This window comes from Tamandua tetradactyla, chromosome 10 (assembly GCF_023851605.1).
Source record: "Tamandua tetradactyla isolate mTamTet1 chromosome 10, mTamTet1.pri, whole genome shotgun sequence".
Classification (NCBI taxonomy): Eukaryota; Metazoa; Chordata; class Mammalia; order Pilosa; family Myrmecophagidae; genus Tamandua; species Tamandua tetradactyla.
The window spans coordinates 33,796,119-33,820,723 of record NC_135336.1 but is presented as its reverse complement, the minus strand read 5'-3'; the positions used below and the strand labels follow the sequence as shown (position 1 = coordinate 33,820,723).

The following is a 24,605-nucleotide window of genomic DNA, read 5'->3' as shown; positions in this document are numbered from 1 at the left end:
ATCATGTAATGGCTTGAAGATATATGTACCCCAGAAAACATGTTCTTAAATTTAATTCATTCCTGTGGGTGTAAATAGGATTTTTTGATGAGGTTACTTCAGTTAAGGTGTGACCCACCCCTTTCAGGATGGGTCTTAATCCTCTTACTGGAGTCCTTAAAAAAACAGAATGAATAGAGAGAGGGGCCACAGGAGCAAGAAGCTGAAAGCAGAAAAACCCAGAAGAGGTAAGAAACCAGCAGATGCTGCATTTGCCTTGCAAAATGTGTCAAAGGATCACCAGTAACTGGCCTTAAGAAAGAAAGTATCGCCTTGATGATGCCTTAATTTGGACATTTTTCTGGACTCTAACCATAAGTGAATAAATTTCCATGATTTAAAATACCCAGCCCATTTTATCGTATCTGCTTTAAGCAGCCTAGCAAAATAAAAAACATGATGAAAAAGAACCAAACAGCAGAAGACCACAATAACAGACATTTAAAACTCCTTAGAGTGGCTCAACAGCAGATTGGAGCTGGCAGAAGAAGGAATCAGTGAACTTCAAACAATTTAAATCATCCAGTCTGAGGAGAAAGAGGAGGGAAGAAACAAGAACAGAGCCTAAGGAACCTGTGGGACATCATCAAGTGTAGAAATATATACACTGTAGGAGTGGCAGAAACAGAAAAAAGAAAGGGAAAGAGAGACTATTGAAAGAAATAATGGCTAAAAACTCCCCAAATTTAACAAAAGACATGGACATAAATATCCAAGATGTCTAATGAACTCCAAACAAGATAAACACATAGACCTACACTATACCATGTTATAATTAAATTTTAAATGCCAACGATAAAGAGAATTCTGAAAGCTGCAAGAGAGAAGCATCATGAAACATACAAGGGAGCTTCAGAGGGTTAAATGCCGATTTCTCATCAGAAACCATGGAGGCAAGAAGGCAGTGGGAAGACAAAGTGCTGAAGGCAAAAAATTGCCAGCCAAGAATTGTGTTTCTGACAAATCTGTCTTTAAAACTGAGGGAGGAATCAAAGCATTCTCAGATAATAAGCTGAGGAACTTTGGCACCACTAGACTGGCCCTATAAGAAATGCTAAAAGGAGTTCTGTAGGTTGAAAGCAAAGAACACTAGACAGTTGACTAGAAGCCACATGAAGAAATAAAGATCTCTGGTAAGGATAATGACATGGATAAATATAAATACAAGTATTACTGTGTGTTTTATTTGTAACTCCCCTTTTTACTTTTTATTTCTTGCAGGATCTAAAAGGCAAATGCATAAAATGTAATGATAAATCAATAATTTAGGCCTTATGATGTATAAATATATAATTGTGACAACTACATGAGAGACGGGTATGGGAACATAGTTTTGTATGCTTTTGAAGTTGTTAAATTGGTATTGAAGCAAACAAGATTGTCATAGGTTTAGGATGTTAAATTTATCATCTGAGAATATGCAACCTATAAAGATGGAAAGTAAGATACAGGTTATCCGGGGTGGGGGACAGAGGCAATGGGAAGTAAATTCAAAATGAGAATCAGGTTTCTGTTTGGGGTGACGGGAGCATTTAAGTGGTGGATGGTGGTAAGGATACTTCAATATTGTGAATGTGATTAATCTCACTGGATGATATGTTTGGGAGGGGTTGGGATGGGAAGAATTATGTTGTATGCATGATTCTATAATTTGAAAAATACATGACAAATGCAATACATGATGTTGGATAGGATCTGAGTGGAGGAGAAAAGGCTCAGAAGAACACTGTTGGTATCTTTCAGGGATTAGAATGTGGAGTGTAGGCTCTGTATCAATGTAGAGTTTCATGAACTTGATTTTGCTTGGGTTGATTGCATAGGTGGGTGTCCTTATTTGTGCGGAATGTGCAGGGAGATGTGAACTCCAGGGGTGTGATCTGTGTGGCTGTATAAGTCAGGGTTCTCTAGAGAAACTGAACAGGAGAGATCTATAAATGTGAGATTTATAAAGGTGTCTCACACAACCATGGGAATGGAAGAGTCCAAAAATTCATATGGCAGGCTGTGAAGTTGGCAGCTCAATGAAGGGTCTAGAAGAACTGCACAGGAGGGGCTCACTGGCTGAAGAATCTGTGAAAAGGTTTCTCTTCTTCCTTAAAAAGTCTTCAACAGATTGGATTATCTTGTTGGTGGGGAACACCTTAGTTGAATGCAGATGTAATCAGTCAAAGATGCAATCAACTGACTGATGATTTAATACACCAGCCTTCCAGTTTATCAACCAGCCATGAAATAGCCTTGCAGCAATGGTCAGGCCAGTGCTTGCCTGATCAGACAACTGGGCATCATCACTTGGCCCAGTTGACACCAGAATCTAACCATCACAGTACACCCCTTGTCAACTTGGCAGCTATATACATCACCTTGAAACATGCTTAATTTCCAAATAGAACATAGCAGACATATGTTTCACCTAACAATACTCAACTGTCCTGTGTACAACTGGAAACCCACTACATCTCTCCAGAATAGGGTGCAAGTCCTTAGGTAACATTCCTTTTAAACTTCATATCCTATGACTTTACTATACATGAATAATACAATTTATGTCATATGATGAGAGAAAAACAAGATACTTGCTTATATACAAATGCAAACATACTCAAAATAGAGAGGAAATATTCATATAATCATAGCCCTCTTTTCTGTAACTGGTCACATGGTCATAGTTCATATTTATCACTACCTCCTTCCGCTATTCATTCATTCCATGTTCCCTTTACCCTCAGCAGGCACTTCTCCTGGCTGTGGTTTCAGGTGATGTGAACCAAGCCTTCATTCCTGAAGTTTCTGGGCCATTGGTAATCCTGCCTGGATTGGGTTGTTGCAATTTTCCATTGACTTTAATCACAGGGCATGGTATTATTAAGAGATACCCTAGAGAATCTCCTGTATTCCAGGAAAACTTTTTTTTTTTTTTACCTCCATTGTGTAGTTGCAGTCCTACTTCTCCTTGATAGTCAGGATCAGTCACCCCAGACAGAACAGTAATCCCCTTTCATGCCTGCTGACTCAGTGGTATGAGAAGCCCAAAGTGGCTAGGTGTCACTCTTAACTTCCAGTTCAATGGAATCATTGTTGTGTCTCCTGGTAGGAGATAAGACCTTAGACCAGCAGAGCTTAAGATTTCAGGAACAGGAAGCAAAAGTTTTCCTAATGTGTCAGTAGGGGTGATAGTGAGTGGTGCCTCTTCCATTTCCACCCCTTGAGTCCTAGACCTATGAATTCTGGCTATGGGAGAAACAGCACCATACTGCAGACACTGATTCAGAGCATACGCTGCTTCCTGGGGAATACTGCCTCAGCCCTACAAGGTATTGCCACCTAGTTGGCACCATAATCAGGTCTTTAAAAGGTCTTCCACTGTTCTATCAACCCAGCTACCTCTGGATAACAGAGAACCTGGTAAGACCAGAGAATTCCATGAACATGTGTCCATTCCCACACTTCATTTGCTGTGAAGTGAGTTCCTTGATCAGAAGCAATGCTGTGTGGCAGTACCATAGTGGTGGATAAGGCATTCCATAAGTCTACGGATGGCAATTTTTGTGGAAGCATTGCATGCAGGGAAGGCTAGCCCATATCCATAATATGTGTTTAGTCCAGATAGAACAAATTGCTCCCCCTTCCATGATGGAAGTCGTCAAATGTAATCAACTTGTCACCAGGTAGCAGGCTGATCCCCTTGGGGAAGGTGCCATATTGGGGACTGAGTGTGGGTCTCTGCTGCTGGCAGTTTGGGCACTCAGCAGTAGCTGTAGCCAAGTCAGCCTTCATTAGTGGAAGTCCATGTTGTGAGCTCATGCATAACTTTCATCCCTTCCACTGTACACAAACTGTACCCACTTTGTTCATGAGCCCATTGGGCAATGGCAGGAGTGCCTGAGGAACGAGGATGACTTATATCCACACGGTCATCTTATCCACCTGATTATTAAAACCTTCCTCTGCTGAACTCACCCTCATTCACATGGGACACAAATATCTTCATGTTCTTTGCCCACTCAGAAAGGTCTACCCACATATTTCTTCCCCAGATCTCTTTGTCACCAATTTTCCAGTCATGCTCCTTTCAAGTCCCTGATCATTCAGCCAAACCATAAGCAATAGCCCATGAGTAAGTATATAACCACACCTCTGGCCAGTTCTCCTTCCAAGCAAAATGGACAACCAGGTGCACTGCTTGAAGTTCTGCCCACTGGAAGGATTTCCCCTCACCACTGTCCTTTAAGGACATCTCAGGAAGGTGTCCTTAGTGCTACAGCTCTCCTTCCCGATGGTCCCTGCATATCGTGCCGAACCATCTGTAAACCAGGTCTGAGTTTTCTCTTCTTCAGTCAACTGAATATAAGGAACTCCCCAAGAGGCCATAGCTCTGGAAAAGAGAAGGTAATGTGGCAGGAGTGTGGGGCCATGGGCATTTGGGCTACTTCCTCATGTAACTTGTGCCTTTAGGACCTGCTGGAACCCTACATATATATATATATACCATTTCTACTTCATGATGGAGTGCTTCTGTGCACGCCCAACTTTATGGCTTGGTGGGTCAGACAACACCCAGCTCATGATAGGCAACTCAGGTCTCACAGTAACTTGGTGTCCCACGGTTAAGCATTCAGTCTCTACTAAGGCCCAGGAGCAGGCCAAAAACTGTTTCTCAAAAGGAGATTAGTTATCTGCATCAGATGGTATGGCTTTGCTCCAAAGTCCTAAGGGTCTGCATTGTGATTCTCCTAAAGGGGCTTGCCAAAGGCTCCAGACAACATCCCCATTTGCCACTGAAACTTCCAGCACTGTTAGAGCTGCTGGATCATATGGCCCAAAGGGCAGAGCAGCTTGTATAGCAGCCTGACATGTTGCAGAGCCTCCACTTGTTCCAGTGCCACTTAAAACTAGCAGCTTTTCTGGTCACTTGGTAAATGGGCCAGGGTAGCGAGCCCAAATAAGGAAAATGTTGTCTCCAAAATCCAAAGAGGCCAAATAGGCATTGTGCCTCTTTTGGTCATATGAGGGGCCCGATGCAACAGCTTATCCTTCACCTTGAAGGGATATATCAACATACCCCACATCACTGAACACCTAGAAATTTCAGAGGTGGAAGTCCCCTGTATTTTTGTTGGATTTATCTCCTATACCCTGAAACATAAATGCCTTACTAGTAAGTCTAGAGTAGTTGCTCCTTATTGCTCACTAGGTCCAATCAACATGGTATCATCAATATAATGGACCAGTGTGATGTCTTGTGGGAGGGAGAAATGAACAAGGTCCCTGCAGACAAGACTGTGACATGGGCTGGAGAGTTGACATACCTCTGAGGCAGGACAGTGAAAGTATACTGCTGGCCTTGCCAGCTGAATGCAAACTGTTTCTGGTGGTTCTTACTGACAGCTATTGAGAAAAAAAGCAGTTGCCAGATCAATAGCTGCATACAAGGTACCAGGTGACATGATGATTTGCTCAAGCAATGATACCACATCTGGAACAGCAGCTGCAATTGGAGTCACCACCTGGTTAAGTTCACAACAATCCATTGTCATCCTCCAAGACCCATCTGTTTTCTGTACAGGCCAAATAGAAGAGTTGAATGGAGCTGCGGTGCAGAAAGTAGACAAAGGACAAGGCCAGTGAGGACAGAAAGGAACTACAGTAAAGAAAATGGTAGGATGTCCAAGAAATAAAAGGATATAGTATATGCTGAAGCATTCATCTTCTTTTTCTGTAAATCAATATGTAACATAAAATTTAACTACTTATCAAATAGATGCTTATTAACCTAATTCTAGTAAGCTAGAACATTTGAAAGATACTTAGAATTTCAGGTCATTATTTGAAAATACATAAAATTTAGCCTCTTCAAGCAGTAGTATGACCAGAGTACAATTATAAGACAATAGAATCAGTACCAAATTACAAATTTACCAATAGCCTCATCCCTGGTGTTCCAACCCAGCTCATGGGGGGCTTAGATGAGGGCAGCCCAAGGATTAAACAACATATCAGGCATGGAGTTACACATGAATTTTATGGAAACACATGAATAGGAGAGGATTCTTCCCAGTGATGGCTGGTCAAGAAATGGAAGTAAATGCTCCCCAAAAGGGGTGAAGGCAGTGCAAGGGCTTATAAGGGTTTAGGACAAGGGTGTGAGAACAGTGTTTCAGCAGGGTCTTGTGACACAGGGACTTATTATCAACAGTGATCAAGGGAGGGGAGTTTTAATGCCTTGTTTATGATACCATTTGTACATTCTTTACCTTACATGTTGTCATGGTCAGGTTCATGTGTCAACTTGGCCAAGTGGTGGTACCTGTTTATCTGGTTGGGCAAGTGCTGGCCTGTCTGTTGCAATGAGGACATTTCATAGAATTAAATCATGATCAGGTCAGCTACATCCACAGCTGATTCCACTTGTAATCAGCAAAAGGGGAGTGTCTTTTGCAATGAGTAATGCTTAATCTGATCACTGGAAGCCTTTTAAGGAGGATTCAGAAGAGTCAGGTCCTTCCTGTCTCAGCTGGTGAGCCTCTCCTGTGGAGTTCATCCAGACCCTCCATCGGAATCGTCGGCTTCACAGCCTGCCCTGTGGATTTTGAACTCTGCATTACCACGGTCATGTGAGACACTTCTATAAATTTTATATTTGTGAGTGTTCCCTGTTGATTCTGTTTCTCCAGAGAACCCTAACTAGTACACATGTCTATCCCAGTCATGTAAGCAGCTATGTGAAATGACCGGCTCTCAATATGGAGGGGAATACACTCAATATGGAGAGGAATCCTGGGCCCTGGATCCCCACAATGCTCCCCCACGCAACAGACTATGTTGACCATAGGACAGATTTTTACATCCATATTCTACAACAGTATACAAGACAACAGAACCCTAGGAGTCCCCACAGAGAGATTACAACCCTACAAAGAGATGCTGCTAAGCATCTGCATCTGCTCTGAGGTTTCTTCAAAATGTTTCCCCTTTTAAAGGACTCCAGTAAACTAATCAAGACCCACCTTGAATGGGTGGAGCCACATCTCTGTACAGACAATCTAATCAAAAGTGTCTGCCCTATAATATTGAATCAGATTGAAAGAAATGGCTGCTCCCACAAGATTGAATCAGGAGTATAACATGGCTTTTCTGGAGCACATAATTTCAAAACAGCACGTTCCAACCTCTGGATCCCCCAAAAGACATTTTCCTTCCATATGCAAAATACACTGACTCCATTACAATATCACAAAGCTTTAAAACATATCAGTAACAATACAAATACCAAGCAAATCAGAAACAGAACAAAATCTCATCAAAGTCAGCTACAGGCATGGTCTTTCCTAAAGCAAAATTCTTCTCTGGCTCTGGACCTGTGAAACTCAGAATAAATTATCTGCAACCACTATACAAAGGGGGGATACGTTTCCATTGCCATAGAGAGAAATTCACTGGGGTCTCACTTTCTGGAAGCCCTGAATTTTCCAGATCACCAGTATGTTTTCTTTGTAGTCAAGAGTTCAGTTCACAACTTTCTCTTTCCTCTCACATTTTACTATAAGCTTCAAGGAGGAGCCAGACTGCATTTTCCACATTTTGTTTGGAAATGTTTTCTGCTAATTACCCAAGTTCATCACTCTCAAATTTTGTCCTCCATCCACAAAAAATGCCTGAAGACCAAATGACAGCAGACGCAGAGTTAGACATGAATTTTATTGGGACTATGAACAGGAGAAAATTCATCCCAATAGTGGCCGGTCAGAAAATGAAAGTTAATGCCCCAAAGGGGAGTGGGGGGAGTGCAAGGGAGGACTGTTTAGGACAATGTGTGAGTTTCAGCTGGGTCTCACGATACAGGGGTTTATCAACAATGATCAAGGGAGGGGAATTTCAATGTCGTTTATATCATTTGTACAATCTCCCCTGTTCTAGTTTGCAAGCTGCTAGAATGCAATATCCCTGAAACAGAATGGCTTTTAAAGAGCAGTATTTATTAAATTGCAACTTTGCAGCCTTAAGGCCATGAAAATGTCTAAATAGAGGCACCAACAAGAGTCTACCTTCACTAAATAAAGACCAATAAAATTTGGGATTTCTCTCAGCTAGGAGTGCACATGATAAAGTCTGCTAGCTTTCTCTCCCAGCTTCTTGTTTCATGAAGCTTCCCCAGGGACATTTCCCTTCTTTATCTCCAAAGGTCTGTGGTTGTGTGGGTTCTGTTGGTTCTGGGGGCTTTTCCCAAAAGCATTCCAGTAAGCAACCCCAACTTCAATGGGTGGAGATTCATCTCCATGGAAACCATCTAAACAAAAGTTACCACCCACAACTGGGTGAGTCATATCTCCATGGGAACAATAAAAAGCTCCGCCTCCCCCACCCCCCAGCCCCAGCAATATTGAATGATTAAAGGACATGGCTTTTCTGGGGTATGTAATAGGTTTAAAGTGCATAACCCCACTCTTCCCCTGAGGAGGTTTGATTACCTTTAATACCTGTCCCAAGTAGGTGGCTACATAAAATGACCTGCTCTCAATATGGAGGGGAATCCTGGGATCCCCACACCTGGGTTTATTTTTTGCCCTCTGACCTTATTTTTCATTTTATTTTTCTCACCTCCTACTTTGTTATTCTGTTGTATTTCTTATGCTACCTTAAATCCTTTTTGGAAAAACAATTATATGGTATCAATCAGTGGCTCTCAAATAAATAAGAGAATAAATGCAAAAATCTTTGGAGAACTCCAAAAGTATTTTAATATGTACTTCTACACGGTGAGCTGAAGTGAAATAATGGTTGTGACCAGTTTCTGGTAATACAATTCAGTGGCAAACATTTGATGATCAATTCTAACATACAAACAAGACAGCACAGCCATTAGAAGCTAAAAACCTTTTTATGCTGTGGGAGACTTACCTACAATGAAGCCAGTAAGACAAAGGTGATCTTTTAAGTGCTTCCTTGTTTCTCCCCATCCCCACACTTCCATTCAAGCCACAAAGTAGGTTTTTACAAACCTAGTTATTCTAGATCATAATTCCTTGTGAAATTATAAATTATTCAGTTTTTCAGGGACATACCAGCTTCAGTCAAGGAATTCTATCTGCTTCTCAAGCGTAGACTGTGGCAGACTTTTCATTTTATACCATGCACATAGTCAAAACCAAATAAGTATTTGTTGATTAAAAGACACAAAGATACCACAAAATGTTTATTGACCTGAAATGAATTCCAGTGCCACCCTGCACTAACACAGCTCCTTTCAGAATCCAAGTGGTATTTTCAGATCTCAGTAGTTCCACTGAAAACAACAGAATAAATGGATCAGCTAGTTAGTCTCACAAATGAATATCTAAACTCCTATTAAAGCAAAAATATCATCAATGTCATCTGTCTTCTTAATAGTTTCTGATGTATTATGTTTGTTTATTTGGGTCATTGTCCATAAACCAGTTTCATTTTTATTGCTTCCAGTAAGGTTTTCATGGATTTGTTTCTCCTTAGTTTGTATATCAGGGTTTGAAGCTCTGTCACCCAAGAGTTGCTTACTATTAAGGTAGAGAGCAGTTCTATGAACTGTAAGGTGTGGGGGTCTTCGTTTAGTCCTGGGACCTGTAGCACTCTTGTGAGTCTCTTGAGGGAACTGTTGATTTTCCTTTGAAAGGGCTGACTGCAACTTTCCATGTGGTTTCTTTTGTCTCAATACACATTTATTTTGTGCTCTCTTTTGTCTCAGACGATGCTTTGAAATTTTGTTACCTGAGCCACGAAGAAGGCAGTTGCAAATAGATGTTTTTATGCACTCTAGCTTCTTTGGCAAACTTTAAAGGACAAAGAGAAAGGAAAAATCTGAGCTTGTTAAGATAAACAAAAACATTTTCAAGCACTTTTCTATTGTCTTTTCCCTAGTTCTACAAACTTCTAACAGAAAAGTACACTATTTTCAAGTCCTATGCCTATGAATAATCCTAGAATCATAGTGAAAAATAAGGAAATAAGAATTTCAGCCTAAATAATCTGTGTTTTCAGATCTCAACTTCACTGATTCAGGTTGTAGGCAGATTTGTCCCCATTATGTTCGCAAAGTAAAGAAAATCATCAAACTGCTTGGCAAGGTATTGAATGGCGAGATACCATCAGAACCAGGTACCAGGAAAAACCAGAGCTTATAAATCTTATAATCTTATAAATCTTATAATAGGAGGTGGTTTCCTAGCGCTTAAACCCAAAGCATGAGCATTGAAGAAATGAATAAATTAATGGGAACTCCTCAAAATTAAACATTTTTGTGCATCAAAGAACTTTGTCAAGAAACTAAGAAGAGAGCCTACACTATGGGAGACAATATTTGGAAATGATACATCAGATAAAGGTCTAGTATCGAGAATATATAAAGAGATTGCTCAACTCAGCAACAAATTCAGACAACCCAATTACAAAATGGGCAAAAGACATGAACAGACACTTCTCAGAACAGGAAATACAAATGGCCAAAAGGCACATGAAAAGATGTTCAACTTCCCTGGCTATTAGGGAAATGCAGATTAAAACCACAGTGAGATATCATCTCACACCCACCAGAAGGGCCATTATCAATAAACAGGAAATGACAAGTGCTGGAGAGGATGTGGAGAAAGAGGCACACTTATCTACTGTTGGTGAGAATGTAAAATGGTACAACTACTGTGGAAGGCAGTTGGGTGGTTCCTCAGGAAGTTACGTATAGAATTGCCACATGACCCAGCAATACCATTGCTAGGTATCTACTCAGAGGACATGAGGGCAAGGACACAAACAGATATTTGCACACCAACGTTTATAGCAGCATTATTTATAAATGCCAAGAGATAGAAACAACCAAAATGTCCATCAACAGATGAGTGGCTAAACAAGCTGTGGTATAAGACAGAATAAAGTTATGAAGTATGTAACAACATGGATTGACCTTGAAGACATTATTCTGAGTGAGATTAGCCAGAAACAAAAGGACAAATACTGTATGGTCTCACTGATATGAACTAACATTTGTGAATTACCTTGGAGAATTTCAGTTAAGAACAGAGACCATCAAGAGATAGAAATAGGGCAAGATACTGAGTAATTGGAGCTGAAGGGATACAGATTGTGCAACAGGAGTGATTGTAAAAATTCAGAAATGAATAGCACAATATTACCTAACTGTAATACAATAATGTTAGAACACTGAATGAAGCTGAATGTGAAAATAACAGAGGTAGGAGGGCTGGGGGCACAAATGAAATCAGAAGGAAAGACAGATGATAAAGAATGAGATGGTATAATCTAGGAATGCCTAGATTGTACAATGACAGTGACTAAATGTACAAATTAAAAAATGTTTTTGCATAAGGAAGAACAAAGGAATGTCAACATTGCAGGGTGTTGAAAACAGATGATAATTCATATTTTAAACCTTCAACTTATGTGTGAGACTAAAGCAAAAAATATTTATTTGGTACAAAATTTCCTAATATGACTTATGTGAACAGTTTAATTGAACACCATAAGTACATGGAATCTTGAGTAGGACATGAGATTTTTGTAGGTTTGTCCAGAGTAATGCCCTGATAAATCCCAGAGTGATTTGAACAGTAAATAAAAAGGTATTTGCATAGTTCCCTTGGAGGAGTGGTGAGAAAGGGGGAAAATGCAACTTCATCATGTGGAGAATTCCTGATATTCTCACAAGCAGTGGGGAACCAAAGTAATAGGCCGAGCCCTCAATCTTGAGGTTTTTTTCATATGAAATTTATCCCTGCAAAGGATAGACTAAGCCCACTTAAAATTAGGCCTAAGAGTCACCCCCAGAGAACCTCTTTTGTTTCTCAGATGTGGCCTCTCTCTCTCAGCCAAAACAACAAGCAAACTCATTGCCCTCCCCCTCTCTACATGGGACATGATTCCCAGGTGTGTAAACCTTCCTGGCAACGTGGGATAGAAATCCTAGAATGAGCTGGAGCTCAGCATCAAGGGATTGAGAAAACCTTCTTGACCAAAAGGGGAAAGAGAAATGAGATACAATAAAGTGTCACTGGCTGAGAGACTTCAGAGTCGAGAGGTTATCCTGGAGGTTATTCTTATGCATTATGCAGATATCACCTTTTTAGTTAAGGTATATTAGAGAGGCTGGAGGGAAGTGCCTGAAAATGTACAGCTGTGATCCAGTAGCCATGTTTCTTGAAGATTACTGTACAATGATAAGGCTTTCACAATACAACTGTGTGATAATAAAAACCTTGTATCTGATGCTCCTTTTATCTATGGTATGAACAGATGAGTAAAACATAAGGATTAAAAATAAAATAAATAATAGGGGGAACAAAGTTTAAAATAAATTTAGTAGAGTGAAATGCTAGTGATCAATGAAAGGGAATGGTAAGGGGTGTAGAAAAAAATAGGGGAAACAAAGGCCAAAATTTATTGGGTAGATGGAAATACTAGCAGTTAATGAGAGGGAGGGGTAAGGGGGTATGGTATGTATAAGACTTTTTCTTTTTCCTTTTTATTTCTTTTTCTGAATTGATGCAAATGTTCTAAGAAATTATCATGGTGGTGAATATATAACTATGTGATGATATTGTGAGTTACTGACTATATATCAAGAATGGAATGATCATATGATAAGAATGTTCATGTTTGTATAGTGTTATATTTGGGGAAAAAAGAGGACAGTAGAAGAACACAAAGAGGAATTTGAAAGAATAAATAGATAACGGCAGAAATTACAGAGATTAAAGATTCTGTTGACAAAATTAAAGACATACTAGAGGCACACAACACCAGACTGAAAGTGAAAAGACAGAAGAAAGAATAAGTGATAGAGAGGACAGAAAGACTGTGAAGACTCAAAACAGCAAATGGCATAAAAGATGGAAAAAAATGAATGGGAACTCAGGGAACTGATAGACAAAGCAAAGCACACAAATGTAAGAATCATTGGTGTCCCAGAAGAAGAGAGGAGTAAAGGGCTAGGCAGAGTAGTTGAGGATATAATGGGGACAACTTCCCAACCCTTATAAAGGACATAAATATATAAGGCAAAGAAGCCCAAAGAACTCCAAACAGAATAAATCCAAATAGGCCTTTCCCAAGGCACATACTAATCAGTCTGTCAAATGTTTAAGAGAAGCAGAGAATCCTGAAAACGTCAAGATCTACTACATACAAGGAAATCAAAAAGTTCAGACTACTCAACAAGCACCCTGGAGGCGAGAAGGCAGTAGTATGATATATATATATCAAGATCCTGAAAGAGAAAGACTTCCAGCCAAGAACTTTGTACCAAAACTGTCCTTCAAAACTGAGGGAGAGAGTAAAGTTTTCACAGACAAAGAAGTCCTGAAAGAATCCGTCAACAAGAGACCAGCCCTACAAGAAATACTAAAAGGAGTTCTGCTGGCTGAAAAAAAAAAAGACAGGAGAGGGAGGTCAGGAGGAGGGCACAGAATTGAAGAGTACCACTAGTTTGCTAGCTGCTGGAATGCAACACACCAAGAGATGGATTTGCTTTTAATAAAAGGGATTTATTTAGTTTAAAATATACAATTCTTCAGAGTTAAGGCAGCTAGCTTTCATCTGAGGTTTTCTGTTAAATAAATAAACAAATCCCCTTTTATTAAAAGCCAATCCATCTATTTGGTTTACGTATAGTTCTCCAGAGGAATGGCAACTAACATTCAACTGAGGTTCTTTCTTATATGGGAAGGCACAGGGTGATCTCTGCTGGCCTTCTCTCCAGGCCTCTGGGTTCCAACAACTCTCCCCGGGGTGATTCCTTTCTGCATCTCCAAAGGCCTGGGCTGAGCTGCAAGTGCTGAGATGAGGTATGCTGAGCTGCCTGGGCTGCACTGTGTGCAATGATTCTTACATTTGTGTGCTTTGCTTTGTCTATCAGTTCCCTGAGTTCCCATTCATTTTTTTCCATCTTTTATGCCATTTGCTGTTTTGAGTCTTCACAGTCTTTCTGTCCTCTCTATCACTTATTCTTTCTTCTGTCTTTTCACTTTCAGTCTGGTGTTGTGTGCCTCTAGTATGTCTTTAATTTTGTCAACAGAATCTTTAATCTCTGTAATTTCTGCCGTTATCTATTTATTCTTTCAAATTCCTCTTTGTGTTCTTCTACTGTCCTCTTTTTTCCCCAAATATAACACTATACAAACATGAACATTCTTATCATATGATCATTCCATTCTTGATATATAGTCAGTAACTCACAATATCATCACATAGTTATATATTCACCACCATGATAATTTCTTAGAACATTTGCATCAATTCAGAAAAAGAAATAAAAAGGAAAAAGAAAAAGTCTTATACATACCATACCCCCTTACCCCTCCCTCTCATTAACTGCTAGTATTTCAATTCAGAAAAAGAAATAAAAAGGAAAAAGAAAAAGTCTTATACGTACCATACCCCCTTACCCCTCCCTCTCATTAACTGCTAGTATTTCCATCTACCCAATAAATTTGCCAAAAACTATTGGCAAAGTATAGTAAGCAGATAATTAAAAACTATTGGCAAAGTTAGGGAAAAGAATATACAGATCTGACAAATAACATAAAGGTAAGATGGTGGATTCAAGAAACGCCTTTTCAGTGATAACTTTCAATGTTAACAGGCTAAACTTACCAATTAAAAGATACAGATTGGCAGACTGGATTAAGAAACACAATCCAGCTATATGCTGCTTACAAGAGACTCACCTTACACACAAATAGATTGAAAGTGAAAGGATGGAAAGTGAAAGGTTATAAATAGATTGAAAGTGAATGGATGGAAAAAGATGTTCCACGCAAATTGTAACATCATACAATTCAACAACAAAAGAACAAACAATCCAATTATAAAATGAGCTTAAGATATGGATAGGCATTTTTCTGAAGAGCAAATACAGATGGCTCAAAAGCACATGAAGAGATGCTCATTTTCCTTAGCTATAAGGGAAATGCAGATCAAGACTACAATGAGATACCACCTCACACCTATAAGAATGGCTGCTATTAAACAAACAAGAAACTATAAATGTTGGAGAGGATGTGGAGGAACTGGGACACTTACGCACTGCTGGTGGGAATGTATAATGGTGCAGCCATTATGGAAGACTGGCAGTTCCTTAGAAAACTATCGAGTTGCCCTATGACCCAGCAATAGCACTACTTGGTATATACCTAGAAGAGCTGAAAGCAATGACACAAACAGACATTTGCACACTGATACTCATAGTAGCATTATTCACAATCACCAAAAGATGGAAACAGTCCAATGGACCATCACAGTCCAGTGGACCAATAAAATGTAGTATATACATATGATGGAATATTATGCATCAGTAAGACGAAATTATGTCCTGAAGCACATGGCAAGATGGATGAGCCTTGAGGCCATAATACTGAATGAAACAAGCCAGACACAAAAGGATAGATACTGTATGATAGATACCACTTTTATGACCATCAAAAAAGTATAATCAGAGGCTTATAATACAGAATATAGGGGACTTAGAGATACACAGAAGCTAGAGATGAATGAACAGTTAGCTAATGAGTTTGAACTCCAATGTAAGGGAATAGATAGAAGTGAAGGTGGGTCTCTAGTGGGTCTATAAGTAATATTACCATATTGAAGATGAACAAGATTGAAAGGAGTTGTATAGACGTACGTGTCCCACTGATTAACATTAGAAACATAAATTAGTTCTTGCAAGAATTACTTCAAAGGTTTGGTTAGTGTACAAAGAGTGTTTAAGTCCAGGGTACAGAGGGAAAACTGCTATTGCATGCTATGTGCTGTGTTCTAAAGGAAACCATCAGCATTACCACAGCAATAGCAGAGGTAAATAATGGGGGGAAGGACAAGATTAAGAGGAGGTTCAGATTTCCTATTTGGTGAAGGTGTGTTTATTGGTTTTCTTTCTCTTGGGAACAATGAAATTATGTAAAATTGAGAATGTTGATGACTGTGGACTTTAGGCACTATACAGATGCCCCATGAATGCAGGTGGCTGAAGGATGCATTGACTGAGAAGAAGATTGGCGAAAATGGTGTATATTTATGAACAAAGGTTGTGCTGCTACAAAAAGGAACAATGTCATGAGGCATGCCATGATGTGGATGAACATGTGGGACGTTTGGTGAGACAAAATACCAAAAGAACAACAATGGTCTACTTTAGAAAATGCTTATTAGAAAACAGGGGCCTAGATTGTAAGCTTTTATGGCAAATACATTAGGTACAGAGTGCTAATTATTATTTCTGGATTTCGAGAGGCTGTTTTATACATATATATATAACCTGATATTCAGAGATAAGAATGAGTCCCATTTAATTACTTTAAACCCAGTCAGGTTGGGGTTAAAGTAATTCAGAATGCAGAGGTAAAGAAGACATTGTCTATGTTTTAGAACCACACATTTTCTTTGAGAACATAGGAAGAAAGATTTATTTGGTCTGGAACTGAAATTTTCTATAGCACATAATCTAACTCAACCTATGTGTATAGCTCATTTGAACAACTGAAATACAGGGAGCCCAAATAAAAAAGAGGTCCTTTAATTCTGAATAGATTAATGTAATGCCTAGATACATCCTAGAGTATAGTAAGCAGATAATTAAAAACTATTGGCAATGTCCCTTGAGGGATGGGAGAAAAAACATGGAACTATTAAACCTTACTATCTGGGAATCCCGACACTGTGTCAAACTTTAGGGACATCCAAATCAATAGGCCATGTCCTTGATCCTGAGGCTTACTCCTGTAAGGTTATGTAGGTAGAAGAAGCTTAGACTACTGTATGCTTAAGAGTTACTTCTGAAGAAACTCTTTTGTTGCTCAGATGTCACCTGAGTCTCTCTAAGCCCAACTCTGCAAGTGAAATCACTGCTCTCCCCCTATGTGAGATATGACATCCAGAGGTGATAGTCTCCCTGGCAATGTGGGAGATAACTCCCAGGGATGAATCTGTCCCTGGCCCCATAGGATCAACAATTCCATCCTGACCAAAAGAGGGAAAAGAACTATCAGCAGCAGAGAGAGTTCAAATAGAGTGGAGAGGCTACTTGGGAGGTTGCTCTAACACAAGCTTCAGTTAGACCTTGCTATCTATCATAACCTACCAAGCCTCAACCAAGACCATTCTAGCCAATCCTAAAGAACACCTAGGGCAACATATATGATTCCACAAGGGTTCCATACACTAGAACAACTTTCCAGAAACCTACAACCACCAGATGGGTCCCTGGTCCAGATAAGTCCTGAAACCTAGATGGCCCAGCCTCTCCAGAATATCAGATACTTCCATCTCCCTACTCCATATTAGTGACAGACCCTTCCAACATGAAAAAGTTAGAATGGGCCACAGCCCAGCCTTAAATAGAGGGATGGAAAGATTAAAGGTGATGGTGGAGTTATAGAGAGAAGATGGGATTAACAAATGAATATAAATGCTGACTCATTACACTGATATCTATTTTAGCCTCCAGTATCATAGAGTAGCTCGAAGTAAAAACCTAAAATTGTGGAACTGTAAACCATGTCAAACTATGAAATATGTTCTACAACTAATTGTGGTGCTGTGCTTTGAAGTTTATTGCTTTTTTGAATATATGCAATTTTTCATTAAAAAAAAAAGTCAATTGTGATGAGAAAAACAAATATTTAAGCCTTCTAGCCTCCCAGATTGTGGAGTAGCTAGAAGGTAAAATGTGAGGATTGTATGGTAGTCCATGACAAACTCTGAGATCTGTCCTGTAACCACTTGTTGAGAGTGCTTTGAAAACTATTCTTTTATTTCTTTGCTTTATATATATGTTATACTATACAATAAAAAAGTTTGTTTTTTTTAAAAAAGGGGAGAAGTCACAAATAAAATCAGAAATAAGAGGGGGAACATTATGACTGACCTCACAGAAATGAAAAGGATCAAAAGAGGTTATTATGAATAACTGTATACCAACAAATCAGATAATCTAGATGAAATGGACAAATTCCTAGAAACACCCAAATAATCTACACTGACTCTAGAAGAAATAGGAAACATCAACAGACCAATTCCAAATAAAGAGACTGAAGCAGTCATCAAAAAGCAGATGGTTTCACAGGTGAATTCTACCAATCATTCCAAGAAGAATTAAAACCAGTCCTGCTCAAATTCTTCCAAAACGTTGAAGAAGGAACACCTAACTCATTCTATGAAGCCAGTATTATGCTAATACCAAAGTCAGATAAAAATACTATAAGAAAAGAAAAATATAATCCAGTATCACTTATCAATTTAGATACAAAATTCCTCAGCAAAACACTTACAAAGGGAATACAAAAGCACATTAAAAGAATTATATACCATGATCAAGTGGTTTTTATCACAGGTATGCAGACTAGTTCAACATAAGAAAATCGATTAATGTTACATCTTACATTAACAAAACAGAGGGGAAAAAACCACGTGATTATCTCTACTGATACAGAGAGGGTATACGATACAAACCAACTTTTCTTAATAAAGAGACTTAAAAAAATAGGAATAGAAAGATATTTCTTAAACACAATAAAGGGCATATATGAATAACCCACAGCCAACATAATATACTCAATGGTGAAAGACTGAAAGTTTTTCCTCTAAGATCTGGAACAAAAGAAGGATGTGTGCTGTCCCCACTGTTCTTCAACACTGTACTGGAAGTTCTAGCTAGAGGAGTAAACAAGAAAAAGAAATAAAAGTCACCCAAATTAGAAAGAAAAAGTAAAACTTTCACTATTTGCAGATGACATGATCCTGTAAACAGAAAGTCCTGAAAATTTTACAACAAAGGCATTAGAGGTAATAAACAAATTCAACAAAGCTGTGGGGTCAAAATCAACACTAAAAAATTAGCAGTGTTCCTATACAATAATAATGAGCATTTTGAGGAGGAAATCAAGAGAAAAATTCCATTGACAAAAGCAATCAAAAGGATCAAATATCTAGTAATAAACTTAACCAAGGATTTAACGACCTGCACACAGTAAACTACAAGACACTACTAAAAGAAATCAAAGAAGACCTGAATAAATGGAAGGACATTCCACATTCATGGATTGGAGGACTAAGCATCATTAAGATATCAGTTCTACCCAGAATGATTTACAGTTTTACTTTAATCCCTAACAAAATTCCAAAGGCCTTCTTTGCAGAATTAGAAAAGCCAATTATCAAATTTATTTGGAAGTGTAAGGGGCCCCAAAAAACACCATGAAAAAGAATTAAGTTGGAGGACTAACACTTTGAGTTTAAAGCATATTACGAAGCTACAGTGGTCAAAACAGCATGGTACTGGCACAAGGATACATGTGTCAACCAATGGACTAGAACTTAAGAGTTCAGAAATAGTCCCTCACAACTAAGGCCAACTGATTTTTGATAAAGCTGTCAAATCCACTAAATTGGGAAAGAACAGTCTCTTCAACAAATGCTGCTGGTAGAACTGGGTATCCATATGCAGAAGAATTAACGAGGGCCCTATGTCACACCATAAACAAAAATTAACTCAAAATCAATTAAAGACCTAAATATAAGTACCAGGACTATAAAACTCCTGGAAGAAACTGTAGGGAAGCATCTTCAGGATCTTGTGTTAGGCAGTATTTGTTAGACTTTATACCCAAAGCACAAGTAAGAAAGGAAAAAACAGATAAATGGGACCTCCTCAAAATTAAAAATTTTCGGGAATCAAAGGACTTTGTCACTAAAGTAAAAAGACAACCTACTCAATGGGAGAAAATATTTGGATACCAGATATCCAATAAGGATTTAATATCCAGACCATATTTTTAAAAATCCTACATTTCAACAATAAAAAGACAAACTACCCAATTAAAAAATGGGCAAAAGATCTGAATAGACATTTCTCCAAGAGGATATACAAACGGCTAAAAAGCACATGAAAAGATGCTCAACATCACTTGCTAGTCAGGAAATGCAAATCAAAACTACAATGAGATATCATATCATACCCGCTAGAATGGCTATTACAAAAAAACAAAAAACTACAAATGTTGGAGAGGTTGTGGAGAAACAGGAACACTCATTTATTGTTGGTGATCATGTAGAACGGTGCAAACACTGTGGAAGACAGTTTAGCAGTTCCTCTGGAAGCTACTACTAGATATGTACCCAGAAAACTTGAAAGCAGAGCCTCGAACAAATATGTGCACATAAATGCTCACAACGGCATTATTCACAACTGTCAAAATATGGAAGCAACCCTAGTGTCCATTAACCAATGAATGGATAAACAAAATGTGGTATATACATACTACAGAATATTAGTCAGCCGTAAAAAGGAAGTCCTGGATGCATGTAACAACATGGATAAACCTAAAAAGCATTATGCTGAGTGAAATAAGCCAGACATAAAAGGACAAATATTATACAATTTCACTAATATGAACTAATTATAGTAAGGCAACTCACAGAGTTAAAATCTAGAATATAGGTTATCAGGGGACAGAATGGAGGTAAAGAACAGAGAGCTGATGCTTAATTTGTACAGAATTTCTATTTAGGTTAATTGGTGTTAAAGGTTTGGAAATGGATGATGGTGATGGTAGCATATTATTGTGAGTATAACTAATAGCACTGAATTATATGGGTGAATGTGGTTAAAAGGGGAAACTTTAGGTTCTGTGTTACTAGAATAAAAAGTAAAAGTTAGAACAGGAACATGTAACAATGAATCATACTGCAGATGATGGACTATGGTTAATAGTTCCAGTATTAATGTTCTTTCATAAACTGAACAAACATACAACACTTATACAAGGCATTAATAATAGGGTTGCATATGGAAAAAATACAGGTAATATAAATAAACTATAGTTAATAGTGCTATTTTAATATTCTTTCATCAAGCGTAACAAAGATACCATACCAATGCAAAGTGTCAACAATGGGGGGGTATATAGGAACGCTGAATTTTTTACATGATTCTTCTGTAAACCCACAACTTCTCTAAAAATTGTTTTTAATTAAAAAAAGGAATAGGACATGTTTCATACATGTAAAAAAACTACAGTTTGAAAAGATCACACTTTCAACACCTATAGGACAACTGGACATCCCATCTTAAAGGGACATGTCTTAAATATTTCTGTTTGCCTCAAACAACAGAAAAAGTAAAAGAATATAATTTTTATAATATGCCTACCTATAACCTTGAGCTTCCACATGTTTAAGTCGATTACTTTTAAGAAGTTTATTACTCAGAAAGGTAGCCTGAGCCTTGAGTTTTTTGTTCCTGCACCATACAATCGCCATTTGGATTTCTTCAGAAAGTTGTACAAAAGTTTCAGCTTCTTGGAATCTTTGCACAAAATTTTTGGTAGAGGGAGTTTCTATCATTTTCTGAGAAGAATGTGTGGTTGCCTTTATTTTGGCTTGAGAACATTTAAATTCAAAGTTGGCCTCCTGAAATGTGGAGAGAAAAATATATTATGCATATTACTGACTTGTAATATCTGACAACTGGGAAAAGCTGACTCATAGATACACAAGCTGGAATAATCAGTATTTTTTAAAGGAAAGAAAACTTTTTTTCAGTTTTCTGAGCTTTCCTTTTACCTTAAAACACTTTTAACTTTTACTACACCTTTCCTAACACAAGTTTTTTTTCTCCCCTCTGTACTAGTTCACATCTATAGTTGAACTCAATTTTATATAGAAGACAGTATAAATATATTAACTCACATGTCTACCTAACATATACACAAGAATAAAACTCCATATTATTAAATATTAATCAACACCTTCCTAGGGGGAAAAAATCACTGACAAGGACAACCACATCTTGCTTTTCAATTATTTCTATACCCCGAGTAACCCTTCTCAATAATGGATCACAAATATTACTGAAGATGGTTACAGATAGGGAAGATAGAAGGCCTTGCAAAGTGCCCAGTAGAGTAGACCCTTAGAAAATGACTGCTGAATGTATGCTAAAAATGCTTCAATGAGCAACATTTACCATTACATTTCAACTATCTTCTTTCTGTATCGAGTCCAGTTTGGATTTTACCAACTTTTACTGTTTCATTATTAAAATATGCCAGCGACTAGGTCTGCTTCCATCATTCAAAGCTTACCTTCTTCCAAATTTCTCCCCACTCAAGAGGAACTTGAAAAAGAAGTAGAATACTTAAAAGTAGAGACCTATTAATATCTTCTTTTGGCAATGGATAAAAAAAGTTTGACCTAAAAGCAAGCTGAGTCTAACAGTGCTAATTGCTAAATATATGGTAGTCACTAGTTCTGAGTGAAAAGGATGCTGACCAAACAGCTTCAAAACTAGCTCACCTAGGAGCAGGTAGATGGCCTGCAGAAGTTTCGAAGGTTACAAAGAGCCATTGTTCTTGACAGAGTTAAAAAAGCCATTTAGGGGATAGTGTAATGATAAAGAACAAAGACTACGAAACCAAACTCCTATGTTCAAATCCTAACTCTGCTACTTGTTATGTTGCCTGGTAAAGTTTCTTGACCTTTCTATATCTAAATTTCCTCATCTGAAATACGGAAACAATAATAATAGCACCTATCTCATAGGACTTTTGTGAAGATTATGAGTTAACACATACAATGTTTAAAACAATGTGCGGCAGAGAGTAAATGCACTCTAAGTATTAGCTATTTTATTACTATTCCTTCTGGAACTCATGACTTGGACAGAATATAAATGAAAGCTGGAGTAAAAGTTCAAGTACTCCTTTTGAGAAATAGTTAAGAATTCTTAAATAGAATGGAAGAAATGACCCATGAAGGAAGCCAGAAGAAAAAAAGATCTTGAGAAGACAGAATAATTGATGTCAAGTAGCCGTCAAGTGAAAGAGGGTGCCACAGATGTAATTATTTGTTGGTATGTCCAGAACAGTATTTACAGACAATAACTAATAAGTGGAATCATGTTAAAGCCTGAGTCCCAACAGAAAGAAAGGAACAGAAACCTCATGACAAAGGATGAAGATGATGACACTGAAGATGACAGTAGCTAATAATGACTAACACCAATTAGTGCTTACCACACTCCAGATTCTGTTGAACATTTTCTATACATTAAAACTGTCACAACCCTATGAGATACATACTATTATTGGGAAATAAGAGATGTGAGGGGTCAAGAAACTTACATAAGGTCACAGGGCTATCAAAAACCAAAGCAAGACTCAAACCATTTATCTGACTGCAAAGTCCATACTTTTAAACTATAGTACAATCCAACAGATCCTAGGGTCACTTTAAAAGTCTAGGGAAACTTACGAAAACATTTTTGAAGGCATTCTATTAACTGAATTTACTGAATATGTTAAAATTCCTTGGAAGCACCTCTATTCATTCAGAAGCATAAACTGAAGACTAAAAAGGTACTAAGTTGAGAGCTGGGGATAAAAAGAGTAGATTCAATCCCTGCCATTGGTAAGTAGCATCTACTCTACAAATCAGTAAAACTCATTAGTTGTATTAAAATAAGACAGACAAACCTGAGTAGCTTTCTGTCTCAGTTGTTTGCAGAAAGCCCTCACATCAAATTCTGGTGACTCTTCTGTGGAGACAGAAAGGATCCAAAATAAAAAGACTTAGGCATACTATTTTCAAATGTATAACAAATTCTTATGCAGGAGAATATTTCTTGCCAAATACTGGAAGAGAAATAAAGAGAACTAAGCAAGAAAAGAAATAAGCAGCAACAACAGAACAAACAACTTAAATGCTCAAACTTAGAAAACAAAGATATTACCGTACTTCTCTAAAGATTATCAATGTGGGTTAGAGTTGCTGAACTTCTCTTAACACAATGCATGATTAAATTACAATTTCAATAATTTTTTTTTATTAGAGTATATGCTACAACAAAGCAAATTACCCTTGAAGACTTTCTTTTTCTTCACCGGCTGTCCAAGATCCACATTATTCTGTATACTGATCTTCATTTTTTTCGCTTTTTTAAGTAAGTTTTCTTCATTGGATCTTGGTGACTGCTCTTTTGTTACAAACAGCTTATTCAGCAATCTAGTTACTCCTTTAGCAACAAAAGCTGTAGGCACTTTTTTCTTAAAGACCTCAAAATAGGGCTGTCCTAGAAATTCAACGATGTCAGAAGGAAAGGTAAAATCTTTAAAGTAAGGCATTGGTTGAATCCTAGAGACCTCTTGTAGCAATCCGAATAATGGTTCATATAAAGAAATCAGCCTTTTTAAAATATCTTTATAGAGAACCCTAGAGAAAGAAACAAGAGATCATGAAATAGCCAGTAATTACAGTTTGCAAATTATAAAATAACCATAATACAGTCAAACATGAAAATAGATGTCTATCAAGCTCTGCTACTATAGATAAAAAATGCTATACACATATTTACAAGCAGCCAAAGTAGTCCAGCCCCAGCAAAAAAAATTAAAATATAAAATATTACTCCAAACCAAATAAAGTACTAATAGCAGAGCTGTCTCAAAGGATATTCACATCAAATCTTAAGTGTGGTTATGTGTGTATGGTGATATTTCACGAAATTTCAGGTGCATATTTTTCCATTCTGTTTG

At 37.9% G+C, this 24,605-nt stretch overlaps 1 protein-coding gene across 10 annotated transcripts in view; it reads right to left on the bottom strand.

The window, feature by feature from the left end:
• Positions 1–8,765: 8,765 nt before the first annotated feature.
• The window catches only part of RMP64 (ribonuclease MRP subunit p64), a 33,498-nt gene continuing 17,658 nt past the window's right edge, over positions 8,766–24,605 (bottom strand). For all 10 annotated transcript variants that reach the window (XM_077118375.1, XM_077118372.1, XM_077118379.1 and 7 more), the window contains 4 exons: positions 23,930–24,282; positions 23,547–23,608; positions 21,224–21,483; positions 8,766–9,842 (listed from right to left, as the gene is read on the bottom strand). In XM_077118375.1, coding sequence (XP_076974490.1) covers positions 9,374–9,842; positions 21,224–21,483; positions 23,547–23,608; positions 23,930–24,282 — 1,144 coding nt within the window. In that variant the 3' untranslated portion in view covers positions 8,766–9,373. The remainder of the gene's footprint in view (positions 9,843–21,223; positions 21,484–23,546; positions 23,609–23,929; positions 24,283–24,605) is intronic.